General features: G+C 44.5%; 1 protein-coding gene across 1 annotated transcript in view; it reads right to left on the bottom strand.

Annotated features, from left to right (window-relative positions):
* Nucleotides 1–1,841: 1,841 nt before the first annotated feature.
* Nucleotides 1,842–12,566, bottom strand: part of LOC129342973 (uncharacterized) — an 87,134-nt gene continuing 76,409 nt past the window's right edge. Inside the window, exons 5-6 of the mRNA XM_054998931.1 lie at nt 11,771–11,905; nt 1,842–4,217 (exon numbers count right to left, since the gene is read on the bottom strand). Of these exons, the coding sequence (XP_054854906.1) occupies nt 3,020–4,217; nt 11,771–11,905 (1,333 nt within the window). The 3' untranslated portion in view covers nt 1,842–3,019. The remainder of the gene's footprint in view (nt 4,218–11,770; nt 11,906–12,566) is intronic.

Below are 12,566 nucleotides of genomic sequence, written 5' to 3'. Positions count from 1 at the left end.
GTGGGGGAAACCTGGCACTTACCTTCTTGCTCTGGGCATGCTACTTGCACAAGTGGTCCAGGAAGTGATGTCATCGCGCAAGGCCCAAATAGGCCTAATTCAGCCGGGTTAGGACCCAAATCGGCCTGCTGCAAAGCATAGGAGCACTCTCAGGGTGGCGCAAGGACAACACTGACGTTGTCACGCCACTCCCGGGAGTGCACCTGGGAGGCCTGTTTCCTGTCTTTCCCAACCAGCAGCCAGTTAAGCAGGGGGGATGAAAAGTGGGAGCAGGGGAACCCCCACACCCACTGTGGGAATGGGATCATTAAGGGGAGCAAAGAAATTGATGGTGCTCCCAAAGAAGATGAGGGTGTGCTATACAAGGTATATGAGTTGGTTGATAAGCAAACAGGCAGCAGATTATCAGGAAAAATGTTGGAAATTATATCGGTCTGATTGGAGAAACAAATCCTCTCTAGGCCTGAGATCTTCTGTTAAATTGGAGAGTTGATATACCTAAAAATCTTCAAGCCGTAGCTGTACTAATATTTACCACAGTTAGACTGGTCTTTGCTAGATATCAGAAACAACCCGAAACCATGGCTGGTGGCTGAAAGTAAGAGAGTCGTTGGTGAAACTAACGGCCTACGAGCAAAACAGAAATACTTCCAGAGTAGACTCATTATGGCCAAGAGGTGTGCAAAGAATGGATCTGGCAATCAAGTGTGAGAAATGGGGTCCTTACCTCTGCATGGTCTTTAGCGGTTTGCTAGACATGTGGAGTTTGTACCTACTGTGTATATCCTTTTTATTGTGCGCATTTTTATCGTGTTGAATAAAGTTATTTTTGTTAAAGACCAGATCTGAATGAGCCCTGGAGAGATGGGGGAGCAAAGAAATTGATGGTGCTGCCAAAGCAAATGATATATAGAAATGTGCTATATGAGATGTATTGCATAACGGTGTATACAGGGAACCGAGAGACCCACGTGGTGAGAAAGGAAATAGCATAACAATCTGACTTATGTGTTGAACTCATTTTCCATGCTGTAATGCAGGGTTCCCCCATGTGGTGCCAATGAGTCATGGCACCTGCTACACGTTCTCTGTTTCCCATCAAGCTTTTCAGAAAATGGGCAGGGTCATTATACGGGAGGCTTTGTTATTGGCTAACCTCATTCCAAGATGCAACCCGGAAGTGACAGCATCGCACCGGGACCAATTCTTTAGCACTCAGCCAAAATCATAGTGTTTTCCCTGTAAGTGTACCCAGAAGTGTTGTACTGATATCAGCAATATTAGTGATGTCACCTACCCCACTTCTCCACCCAAGTCTCTCCTGCCAGTTGCCAGGCTTGGGCTGGCAAACCAGGGGTCTGAACTACTTCGTTTCGTGTGAGTTATTCTCTTTAGTCAAGTAGCTTCAGCAATCGCAAAAAGATCTATGTAGGTAAGACCGAACTTATCCTTTATAGTACCATCAGGGCTTTTTTTCAGCTGGAACGCGGTGGAACGGAGTTCCGGCACCTCTTGAAAATGGTCACATGGCTGTTGGCCTCGCCCCCTGATCTCCAGACAGAGGGGAGTTTAGATTGCCCTCCGCACTGCTGGAGCAATCTAAACTCCCCTCTGTCTGGAGATCAGGGGGCGGGACCAACAGTCATGTGACCATTTTCACCAAGGGCAATTTAAACTTTTTAAAATGCCCCCCTTGTTCCAGCTGACCCAAAGTGACATCATTGTGTGGTCCTGAGTTCCACCACTGAGTTCCACTACCTCTTTTCCCAGAAAAAAGCCCTGAGTACCATAATTGTAAAAGAATTCTGTGTTTGACTTTTCACTAATAAACCAGGTAAAAATTTTCAGCCAGCTAATGATCTTTATTGAAATAAGCCATAACGCCTTTTATTAGGCAAGAAATTAAAAAATACATACACATATGAAATAATCTTATAGAAAACACATGCAAGAAAAATCAAATCTAACATTTCTCAAACATAACTGAATACATGGTGTTTAATGCTAATAAAGTTTCAGTTAAAAGTGTCAGAATGCTGTGAAACATTTTTAACCCATTGCACACCAATATCTCACCTCAACCTTCTGAGAATCCCAACAGCAGAGACATAATCAGCTCTCAGCTTGATTTTAAAGGCAGAGTAACAATCAAAACTGAACTAAATCTTTCACTTTAACATACTGTAGATAAAATGTCTGGTCTCTGAGACAGACCTGACATTACTCGTTAATTTCTATAGCAAGATTTAAAAGGCTAAATTTACCTCTTACTAGCAATTAGACCATAAATCCACAGGTTCTTCAACTACATCTGTAGGCTGTCTAAGGGCCAAACTACAAGTGATGCCTGACACTAGTTGGACACTTGCCAGCTTCCCTCAAGTTTTGATAGGAAATGTAGGTGTCCTGGTCTTGCAGCTTGGCTCTCCGACTGCTGTTCAATGGACTTTTCAACTGTCACTTGTCCAACATTCCGCCAAGCGGCCTACATTTCCCATCAAAACTTGAGGGAAGCTGACAAGTGTCCAACTAGTGTCAGGCGTCACTTGTAGTTTGGCCCAAAGATAAAAGAAATTAATCCTGTGCCCACAGTGGCCATCTGGTGAACTTTACCAGGGGTTAAGAGAATTACCCCCGAACATACGTGATTATCTGTGATTTAAATCTCCAGACTACAGAGACCAGGTTTCCTGGAAAAAATGGCAGCATCAGAGGTTGGGCTTTATGGCATCCCCTCCCCAAACTCCACCCTTCCCAGAAAATGCCCCCAAATCTCAAGGAACGTCCCAAGCCAGAGTTGACAATTCTCTATTGTTAATGATCTTTGCAAAGAACATCCTAAAAACAAAACAAAGTAATCATGAAGCTCCCCCCAAACTTGATCATCACTTTTCAGAATGAGTTGCCAAACCCATTCTTTCAGAAGACTACTGAACCTGTAAGGGTTGCACATAAACAATAACTGCGGTAATGAAGGTTAATTGCAGGATCTTTTCAGAAGGATCTTGAGTCCGTGCGATTAAGACTCGGCAACTGTTGCAAGAAGATTCTCAGCATCTTCCAGAGCGTCATCTAGGAAACACTTCAGCATGTAGTATGTGGTGGCAAAAGAATTAACGCCACCTACTAGGGAGCCAAAGACAGGTATGAAATCGGAAAGCTCTTCCAGCACCATTGCAGAGCAACACAACAAGGACTTGGCTGAGAGAGACTGTACGAATTCCGGGTTGATCTGGTTGGACATCGGAGACTTTTTGACAGCAGACTTGAGCACCTCGACAGGTTTGCCAACCCGCTTTGCAAGATTACGGAGGGAATCTTCATCCAAGCCAAAGGCCTTGCAGAACTCTTTCATTGTTGTCACCAAGAGTCCAATATCAAAAGCGAGAGAGAGGCCCGGCATAGGGATCACCCCAACGCCACAAGACAAAAGGGCTTTCTTCCATATAACGGCCTCCATAGCAGCCTTTTTCTCTTGCAGGGCTTTTCTCGAGAACGCTGGCATAGCCATAATCAGAAGAGGTCTCTTGATGTCATTCAGGTCACCTGCTAGAGTCTTCTGCAGGAGAGGGAAGTCATACTTACTCAAATACCAACTGGATATGAGAAAAACTCTGGGATCATCCGCTCCTTCCTCTTTCAGATTGCAAAGGCAATATTTTCTTATCTCTTCCAAGGTTTGGGTCTCGCTAAAGTTCGGCTTCCTTCTTTCAGCATCTATAGCCTGATCCACTTTGGTGCGAACAAAGTAAAACTTCTTCTGCATCTTTTTTATTTCTGAGGCCAGCATGGTGTCATGGTCTGTGAAACGTTCCGAGGCGACGATGATGAAGAAATCGTACCTGCTAAAATTTACCTTCTGAAGGTATTCCTTTGGTTTAAATTCACGTGTCCCTATTCCTGGTAGATCCCATAAGGTCAGTTCTGGGTAACTAGGATGAGGATACGGCTCTGGGTCCATAGTTGTCTGTTTCACCCCAGTTTTAGCTGCGCCTTCTTCATCATCTGAGATATTGCGGAAGGCATTCACGAGGGATGATTTACCAGCCCCTGAAACCCCCGTGAAAGCAATATCAAGCGTTGTGTTCTTTAATAATTTTAACTCTTTATCAGCATCAGCTATTATCTTTTGGATACTACTTCGTTCCAAAGAGGCTTTCAGCTCAGCAAGATCATTTCCTGATAATTTTTTTGAATTGGTACCAGCCATAGCAGCACTTCAGGAAGGTTCAGTTGACCTGAATAAGAACAGAAGAATAATATTGATTACCTCAAGTAGGATGATGGACCAGTGGACATTTTCTTTTGACATTCTATATTTAATTGTGGCGAGGGGTACTGTTTTTCCTCACTGGTGAAAAATTAAATCTGTATTTGATGCATTTCATTTTCATGATGGAATTGGGGTTAGTTATACTAAAAACACATTGCAAGGTTTTGTTTCCCTTTGGCTTTCCCTCTGTCATCCAAAATATTGGGGGAGGGGAGATAGAGGTGTCAAGTTATAACCTAAAATGTAAAATATATTCTAAGAAAGTATTTATTATGAATGTGCACAAGATATAGGGTGAAAAGTTAAAAACATAAGGCCTGAATTGCAGGCTACATCCATATGTTAAAAATTGCTAAAACGTTCTTCATCCACAGATGATGATACAGTCCAGTGTCTAGGGCTCATTTTGAGAGGGAATGCGCAGGAACGCAGTTCCAGCAGTTCTACAAAGAGGTCACATGTGGCCCCACCCACCTGACTCTCAGCCATTTGGGGCCCGTTTCGGCCTGGATTGGGGCCGATACGGCCCGGATCGGGTCTCTGATGGGTGGTGGATCACTCTCCCGCTCAACATTTTGATCCTGAGCATTTTGAGTCCCCTTTTGGCCATTTTCAGCCCCTTTTTGCCATTTTGGGCCCAATTTCAGCCCTGAATGGCCAGGATTGGTTCCAAAACAGCCAGGATTGGTGATGTCAGGGGGTGTGGCATGGGCAAATAAGTTATGCCAATGGCACACTTCCGGTGATGTCAATGGGCATGGCATATGCTAATGAGTTATGCTAATAAGTTCCTCTAGTTTTTTTTCTACAAAATGACCCCTGCCAATGACCAACTCAAAGACAGAAAAACTCCCTGGGATCTGTTCCGAGTTGTGTTGGAGATATGTATGTGCAGCCTATCAGTACAGATAAATTTCCCCAACAAGGCAAATAGCCGCTGCATGGGGCACTTTTAAGACTAGGGAAAGGACACAGTGGAGGGGACTTATGTCCTCTATGTACACATGGTAATACCCCACTCCAAGTCAAATTCTCCTTGTCTGGCAAAATCACGACACCTGCTTCACACTATTACAAAACCGTGTTCTCAGCTGGAACCTATCCTCCCACCACCCCCTTAATTCCAGGAAGGAGTTTTCAGAAAGTTTTCTGCATTCAGTCCTCATTCTTGATCTCTACAAGTTAGCCTAAGCATTTCTTCTGGGTCAGAACATAATCCAAGTAGCACCTTAAAGATCAGCAAGATTTCCCGATGAATGGAGTTTTCACTCTCAAAAGTTTATATATCCTGGAAATCTCGCTGGCCTTTAAGGAGGTACTGGCCCCGAATTTTGCTGTTCCGATCAACAGGACTACACACCTGAAACGATCTCCTGCAACCCTCCTCTAGCAGGGTTTCACTCATCTAAATAGACTCTTGTTTTCCTGTGTGTTGAGGGCTGCTGCCCCCACCCCCAATACCATATAGATGCAACCCAAACATCACATGAACACAAATTCTGAGTTGCCTGGCTCTACAGGCCTCTGGAAGCTTATCCCACTCTTGGCAGCCCTATCTATGTCACTAGATGATATTTAAATACTATTCCCCTCAGTCCTATACTTCTCGGCTTGCTAGGTTACTGGAGGGGGGGGCAGCTCCTATTTCCTGATGCTGCTCCTGCAGCCAGAAGGAGAAAAATAATATTTTAAAAATTGCCAGTAGTCCAAAGACATTATTTCACTTTTAAAGAAAACCCTAAAGTGATGTCAGTCCACTCTAAGAATAGCTGAAAATTCTATCATAAAAAAATAGTTTCCAGCAATTCCTAGAGCAAAGTGGCATGAAGTCCAGGTTTTCCTCAGAAATTACATAACACGGTAACTCCAACAGTGCCCCCCTTCCATGTTTCCCAGCCCCCGGGGCTGGCAATCCTATATCCTGCTGACTCCCTTGAAAGAATTCAAAAATGTACACTTCACACCAAGTTCTTTTGCATCCTGAATCCTAATAAAAAGGTAATTTTAGAGCAGCTATTGAGGCACTTTCCATTTGGCTTGGAAGTTCGCCAAGCAAGTAGAATGTGAAGTAATGGGGGCACCTTGGGAGTGGGAACAGACTCTCTTTTTTTTTAGTACTTTAGGAATAGAAAGCTGAAAAGGCCCCAGAACCACATTTTCTCTTCACTCCACCAAGTATTGTGCAAACCAGTCAGAAAAGATTCTCTTACCTTCTGCAAAATCTTTATTCAGATGGACAAACAGTTGTTCAGTTGAGTTATTCACAATTCTTATGAGACTCTTTTTATATTCTCCAGAGTCTTTCTGTTTCAAATCTCACACTGTTATCATTAAACCGTCTGTATTTTATGGCACAGATGAAAGTCCATAGGCGTGCTTTAAGCAAGAGATAGCAAATGAGTTTTTCCAGGGATACAGACTGCTGTTATTTTTCCCCACTCCTTAATTTGCCACAGGTGGCGGAGGTGAACAATAGTTTTTATAGTGTGTCCTTTTGCTTGTGACTCAGGACTATGGTACTAACAACACACTGTTATTGTAATTATTATTACTATCCTTCATGCATTTAAAAAGAAGGAAGTTGGTTTAGCCATTTTTAGGTATGTGCTGCTGGTTATGTTCTTCTCGTTTGTTGGAATTTTTCTTTCATTGCATAATTCTTGTCTTTTTTATATTTGTAGTAAAAAATAAAAAACAAATACCAAATTAAGGTTTTCAAGTTCACGGTGGAGCCTGAAGTTGTCTCAGAATTGCAACTGATCTCTGGATGACAGAGATCTGTTCTCAAAAAACAGCAGCTTTGGAGAGTGAACTTTATGTCATCGTATTGAGCGACCTCCCCTCCCCACCTCTGTCCTTCTGGGCTCCATCCACAAATCTCCAGGAATTTCCCAGTGTGGGGTTGGCAACCCTTGAAAGCAGCTGCTGAAATATTGGAAAGGCTGTGAAGAAATTTGATATCAGGAGAGATTTGCTTACCGTTTGTAGCCAAGGGGTGCTTTGAAAAGCCAGAGAACCGGAGGCAATGGGTTCTTTGATCAGGCGTCTTTCTCCACTTCTCCCCCAGAAACTGCCTCTTATATATCCTATGGTACCTGCCTGATGTGAGCCTGAAGTCTCACTCAAACTGAAAGCAAAAGCACATTTGTTTCCCAGAAACCTATTCCTCCACTGGACTTTCACATATCATTTCTAGGAAGAAGCAAAACTTCTTGTTAGCCGCTGCACGTACTTTGCAGAATTGACATAGTGATTGGGTGGAGTGCAAGTGGAATGCACATGAACAGGGAGGAAGACATGTGAGTCTGTTCACTTGCCATTCAATTCACATAGTGACATAGTGTTGGGCGCATATAGCACTCTGTATTTGAAATTAGCGTCCCCCAGGTGATGTATGGAGAAATGCTTCACTAGAGGAGCTTCCATTACCCTGTGTTTAATTCTGGAAAGATGTTCACAAATCCGAGTGCGTATGGGCCGAGATGTACTACCTACGTACAATTTGTCACATGGGCACCTGATTAAATAGACTACTGAGTCAGTTTGACAGGTTGAGAAGTGATGGAATCTAATATAAACCAACCTATGGTCTCCTTGAATGTCTGCCAGTTGCCGTACCAACGGACAAACCCTGCAGTGTCCACATGCAAAGTGCCTTTTGGAAGGCCACCAACATTGTTTTGTATTGGAAATTTGCTATGAACCAGCAAGTCTTTAATGTTTCTGGTCCGTTTGGATCCTATTACAGGTGGTCTCTCACACCCCTTAATTTCCTTAACTAAGTGCCAATGCCTCTGAATGACCCGTTTGATTTCAATATATGCACCCAACAGGGAAGAGAGGTCTAATGTATAGACAGATCTCTTAAGACATGAGGCAGAATGGATACACAAACTGGGCACTTTACATCCAAATGGACTTAATGCAGAACTCAATTTGTCCTGCTTTTTAGGCAGATAATGCAAAGCCCGAATTTGTTACTTCCTCTTTAAATCTCTCCTACAGCTGAATCGAGCTTTTTGACCTTGTTAATTTCACATGACAGTGTTAGCATTGATAGCTGAGTGTGGTGGGGCGTGTACCTGACTGCTTCTGTTTGTGTGCTGAAATATATGCATGAGAAAAATGTGTTTCCTTCACTGAGAGTGGGGTAAGGGTTTTCTTTACATGATAAGGTATTATAATGGTGTACCAGACTGACATTGTGACTGTAAGAATGTTTCTATCTTGCTTATAGAGAAAAAACATGTGGTGGTTGTTTGTATATCATCTCCTGAAGAAGTGGCCCTCATGAAACAAGCAGAGTTCACCGGACGTTTGAAGAGACGGGGTGGGGGCATTCCTGGTCCCCCACTTTTCTTTGTTTTCCACCTTACAATGTCACACCACCAGAACTGAACCGCCTAGGAGGTTACTTACCTCTCTTGATTTGCCGTTCTCCATCCTCACCGTTTCTGCCGTTTGGGCAGACATCTTCAGTGTGTTGCATTGTTGAAAATGATTTATTGATGGACTTTGAATGAAAAACTGCATGCACCACTGAGGGACATGGTAGAGGGTATGCGGTCTTGTGTGGATATTTGATTGATTGATCTTCATTGTAACATGTATATTTCCTTCATTGCTGTTTACTATGTTTATTGTATTATCAATGTGAGGATTTATTACACAAATTTGCTATATTTCAGTAGCATTCATTGAAGTTTTTTTAAACTTTTATGTTAGTTCCTTGCTGGTTTCAGCCTTTTGCATTCAGGTCTTTCACTATAGCAGGAGACCTTCCAGCAAGCCTCACCTTTACCCACTGGAAACTGAAAGGCCAGCAGGAAAAAATGGCTACAAATTGGTAGGCGCATGCAAGCACTGCGCAATTCCAGCAAAAACTGGCAGTGACATCATGGGATGCTCCACCCCATGACATCACTTCTGGTTGTCCTCTTTTATCTAGCTGGAAACATCAGGAAGTCTAATGTAAGTTCAGATTTCTACAGAGTTGTAAAACATTAATTAAAAGATCACATTCAAAGCAGAAAGGGCGAAAAGCGTAAAAACTTGTTAATAACAGATATAAAGAAAGAGCGTTCAAAAGGGATGGAAAGCTTGCAAGGAGGATCAGGGCAATGGGAAGCTCAGAGCCAAGCTACAAGTGACAAATTACACTTGCCTGGCAAGTGAACAGACTCAGGGCCAAGCTACAAGTGATGAATGACACTTGAATGGCAAGTGGATCGAGTGGAGGGCAAGTGAACAGGGAGAAATACACTTGCCGTTCAAGTGTCATTCGTTACTTGTAGCTTGGCCCTCACGTGTATTCGTCCCTGTTCACTTGCCATTCACTTGCTCTCCACTTGATCAAATGGAGTGCAAGTGAACGGCAAGTGAACAGGGAGGAATACACGTGAGTCTGTTCACTTGCCAGGCAAGTGTAATTCGTCACTTGTAGCTTGGATCTCTGTCTCCAAGCACAGACACGGTTGCAGGTTGGCTTATGCAGAAAGTGTTGGGATGCTGTGCCTGCTAGCTTGTGGTTTAAACTGTATGTGCTCTAGCAACCCTACTAGGCCATACAGTTTGGTTTGTGACAATTCTGTATCCATCATGCTTCTCCATTAAGGTTGCCAATATTTTTCTGGTAAGGCTCATGCACCTTCAAGACCAGTTCCCACTCCCCCGTGTTACCTGAACTGCTATTTTAATGGGGAAATTAGCTTGCAGTCTGGATTTTAATAGTGCAGATCTTTAGCCAGCTATACCAGAGTCAGTCTATCAGATCACTCAGACAAGAAAGAGGAGGCTAATATTCAAATAAGTAATGTTTACTAAAAGTGTGGCATATGCCTGACATAGCACTTACATACAGCAGACATACAAGAACTCAGAAATAAAGGTTGGAAAGAGTTACAGGGACATTTGTTTTTTTTAAAAAAAAAATTATTCTTTTTATTAACTACATTAACTAACAGTACAAAGGAAAGGAAGGGGAACAAGGGAAGGAAAAAAAACCCAACAACAACATATAACAACTACACTACACAGAATGCTTTCCCTTCGTACTGCCATTATTAAAAAAACTAAAGCTTTGTATAATATTGATGGAGTGGTTGACCTTACAAAATGCAAATTACAATTCAAATTCAAATTAAGTTTTCCTCCCCCTCCTGGGTCCCGGACGCAATTCTCTCTGAGCAACTGCAGCCGCAGTGCTCGTTTCCTCCCCCCCCCCAGCCTTCTCCTTTTCTTCTTGCTTGGTGTCTCGCTGAAATTCCGGATTTTTGTCCTCAAAATCCCTTAGTTGATCTTCTGATAATATCTTGTAAGCTTGATCTTTGTAACTGAACCAGATACCTTCCAGAAATAGCCATTTATACTTTATTCCACGTTCCCTCAGAAGAGCTGCGAGCTTTTTATACTTAAATCGTCTTTTCCGAACTAAAAATGGAACGTCTTTCAGTATCTTGACTTTGTTACCCAAAAAGTCCAGATCCACGTTGTATGAGTTGTATAGGATAGTGTCTCGGATCCTTTTAGATGAAAAATCGATGATGATCTCGCGAGGCAGCTGACGCTTCGTTGCATATTTTGAAGAAGCCCAACGGACCTCCAAAATGGCGCTTTTAACCTCTTCTTTAGTTGCCTTCGCGGGTGTCGCCAATAGTTCCGAGACCAGACTCCATAAATCCTCATTTTCCTCCTCTTTCACGTTCTGGAGGCGCAAAATTGTCTGTGTTCGTTCCACTTGTAGCCCGATCAGCTGGTTCTCCACCAGCTTTAACTCTTTATTCGTAGCCTTCACGAGTGACACACTTTCCCGAGCAGACTTCTCTGCCCCCCCCGCTACTTCCTTAATGGTTTTCACTTCGCTCTCAATTAAGCCCACCCTTTGATCTGTTTTGTTCAGCTTGTCAACAAAGGGGTTTATGGCTTCGATAACCGACCTCTGCACCAATTCTTCGAGCAACTCTCCTTTCCCCTGCAGGGCAGCCGAAATTGACTTGCCCAGAGCGGGGCTCTGTTTTTTCGCTGCCATTTTAGGGGGGGGACCGACAGCCAGATTCTGAGACTCAGCGAGGGGGAAGAACTAGCCTTCTTAGCTTCAGATCCCACCACTCCTTCACATGCGCTTGTACTAACAGAAGGGATTCGCTTACTTACAGGCTTCCGCCTAGTTCTGCTCTTTGCCGTTTTCCATGGCCCGGCAGCACTAGAGGTGCCGTGCACGTCTGCTGGCCTCCATAGGGACAAACGGGCAATTTACCCCCCGCATTGATTTTCGGGGGGCTCTTCCCGCAGCGTCCCGGACCCTGCCTCCCTCACTGGGAGTCCTGGGGGCTAATCTTTGCAGATCAGCTGCCCGGTCAGGGTGCTCGGGCGCTTCCTCCCGGACCTGCGGAGAGGAGCGTCCGACATGGCCGAGAAAACGAAACCGAATCGAGTTACAGGGACATTTGCATTAGCAGGAACCCACTTGAGATCGATGGAATAGAGGCAATACATTACCGGATCACGGTGAGGAGCAGAGATTCCGGCAGCGAGGTTGGGGGGCGATGTACAGTGCCATCTGGGTTGGGGATGGGGCACAGCGCCTGGCCGAGCATGTGCCTTGCACTGGGTATGGCTCCCAGCACTGAGCACCTAGTGTCAGGCAGAGCCTGCTTAAATAGCAAAACATGTACCCTGGGGCGGGGGCCTTCCATGTGGTTCTCAGGAGGGGGAACAAAAGCTTGATGGCTCTATAACTATCGCTAATGGGCCATTTTAGAATCTAATTGTGTGATAGTGACACCTTGGGAAGGGACAAAGGGAAGGGAAGGAGTGCAGGGCGGGTTGATTAAGCCAGGTTGTACTGATGGGATCTGCTTGGAATGTCAGTGCTTGATGGGCACATCAATATGAATCCATTGTCTGTTTTGTTCAGCCAGCACATCTCTTCCGTCCCAGGGCTGTGGCCAGCAATCTGCATATCAGGGTGAGGCTGGGCTCCGTGGATGTGACAGGAGCTGGCCTTGAAATGGCAGCTTCAGAGTAAAGTGTCCTTGGTGGTTCTTTGCTGCCTGAGAACATGGCTTCTCCCTTGGCACGCTTTGTGGGCTGGCTAGCAGGCTGCCCAGTGGCAAGGGCAGACCCAGTGATCATCCTGCAAGGGGCTCCCTGCGGGAACTGACCGGGGGTGCCTGGCCAGGCTCGTGGAGAGTTCCTCTAGCTGGCACTGTGCTGCTAGTGGTATGGCTCTGGGCCCAGGTGAGGTAGGTGTCCAAGGGGGCAGGAAACAGGCATAGGTAACACAGTCCATAAC

Source organism: Eublepharis macularius, chromosome 15, assembly GCF_028583425.1.
Source record: "Eublepharis macularius isolate TG4126 chromosome 15, MPM_Emac_v1.0, whole genome shotgun sequence".
Taxonomy (NCBI): domain Eukaryota; kingdom Metazoa; phylum Chordata; class Lepidosauria; order Squamata; family Eublepharidae; genus Eublepharis; species Eublepharis macularius.
The sequence above is the reverse complement of the archived record's forward strand: the minus strand, read 5'-3'. Positions and strand labels throughout refer to the sequence as shown.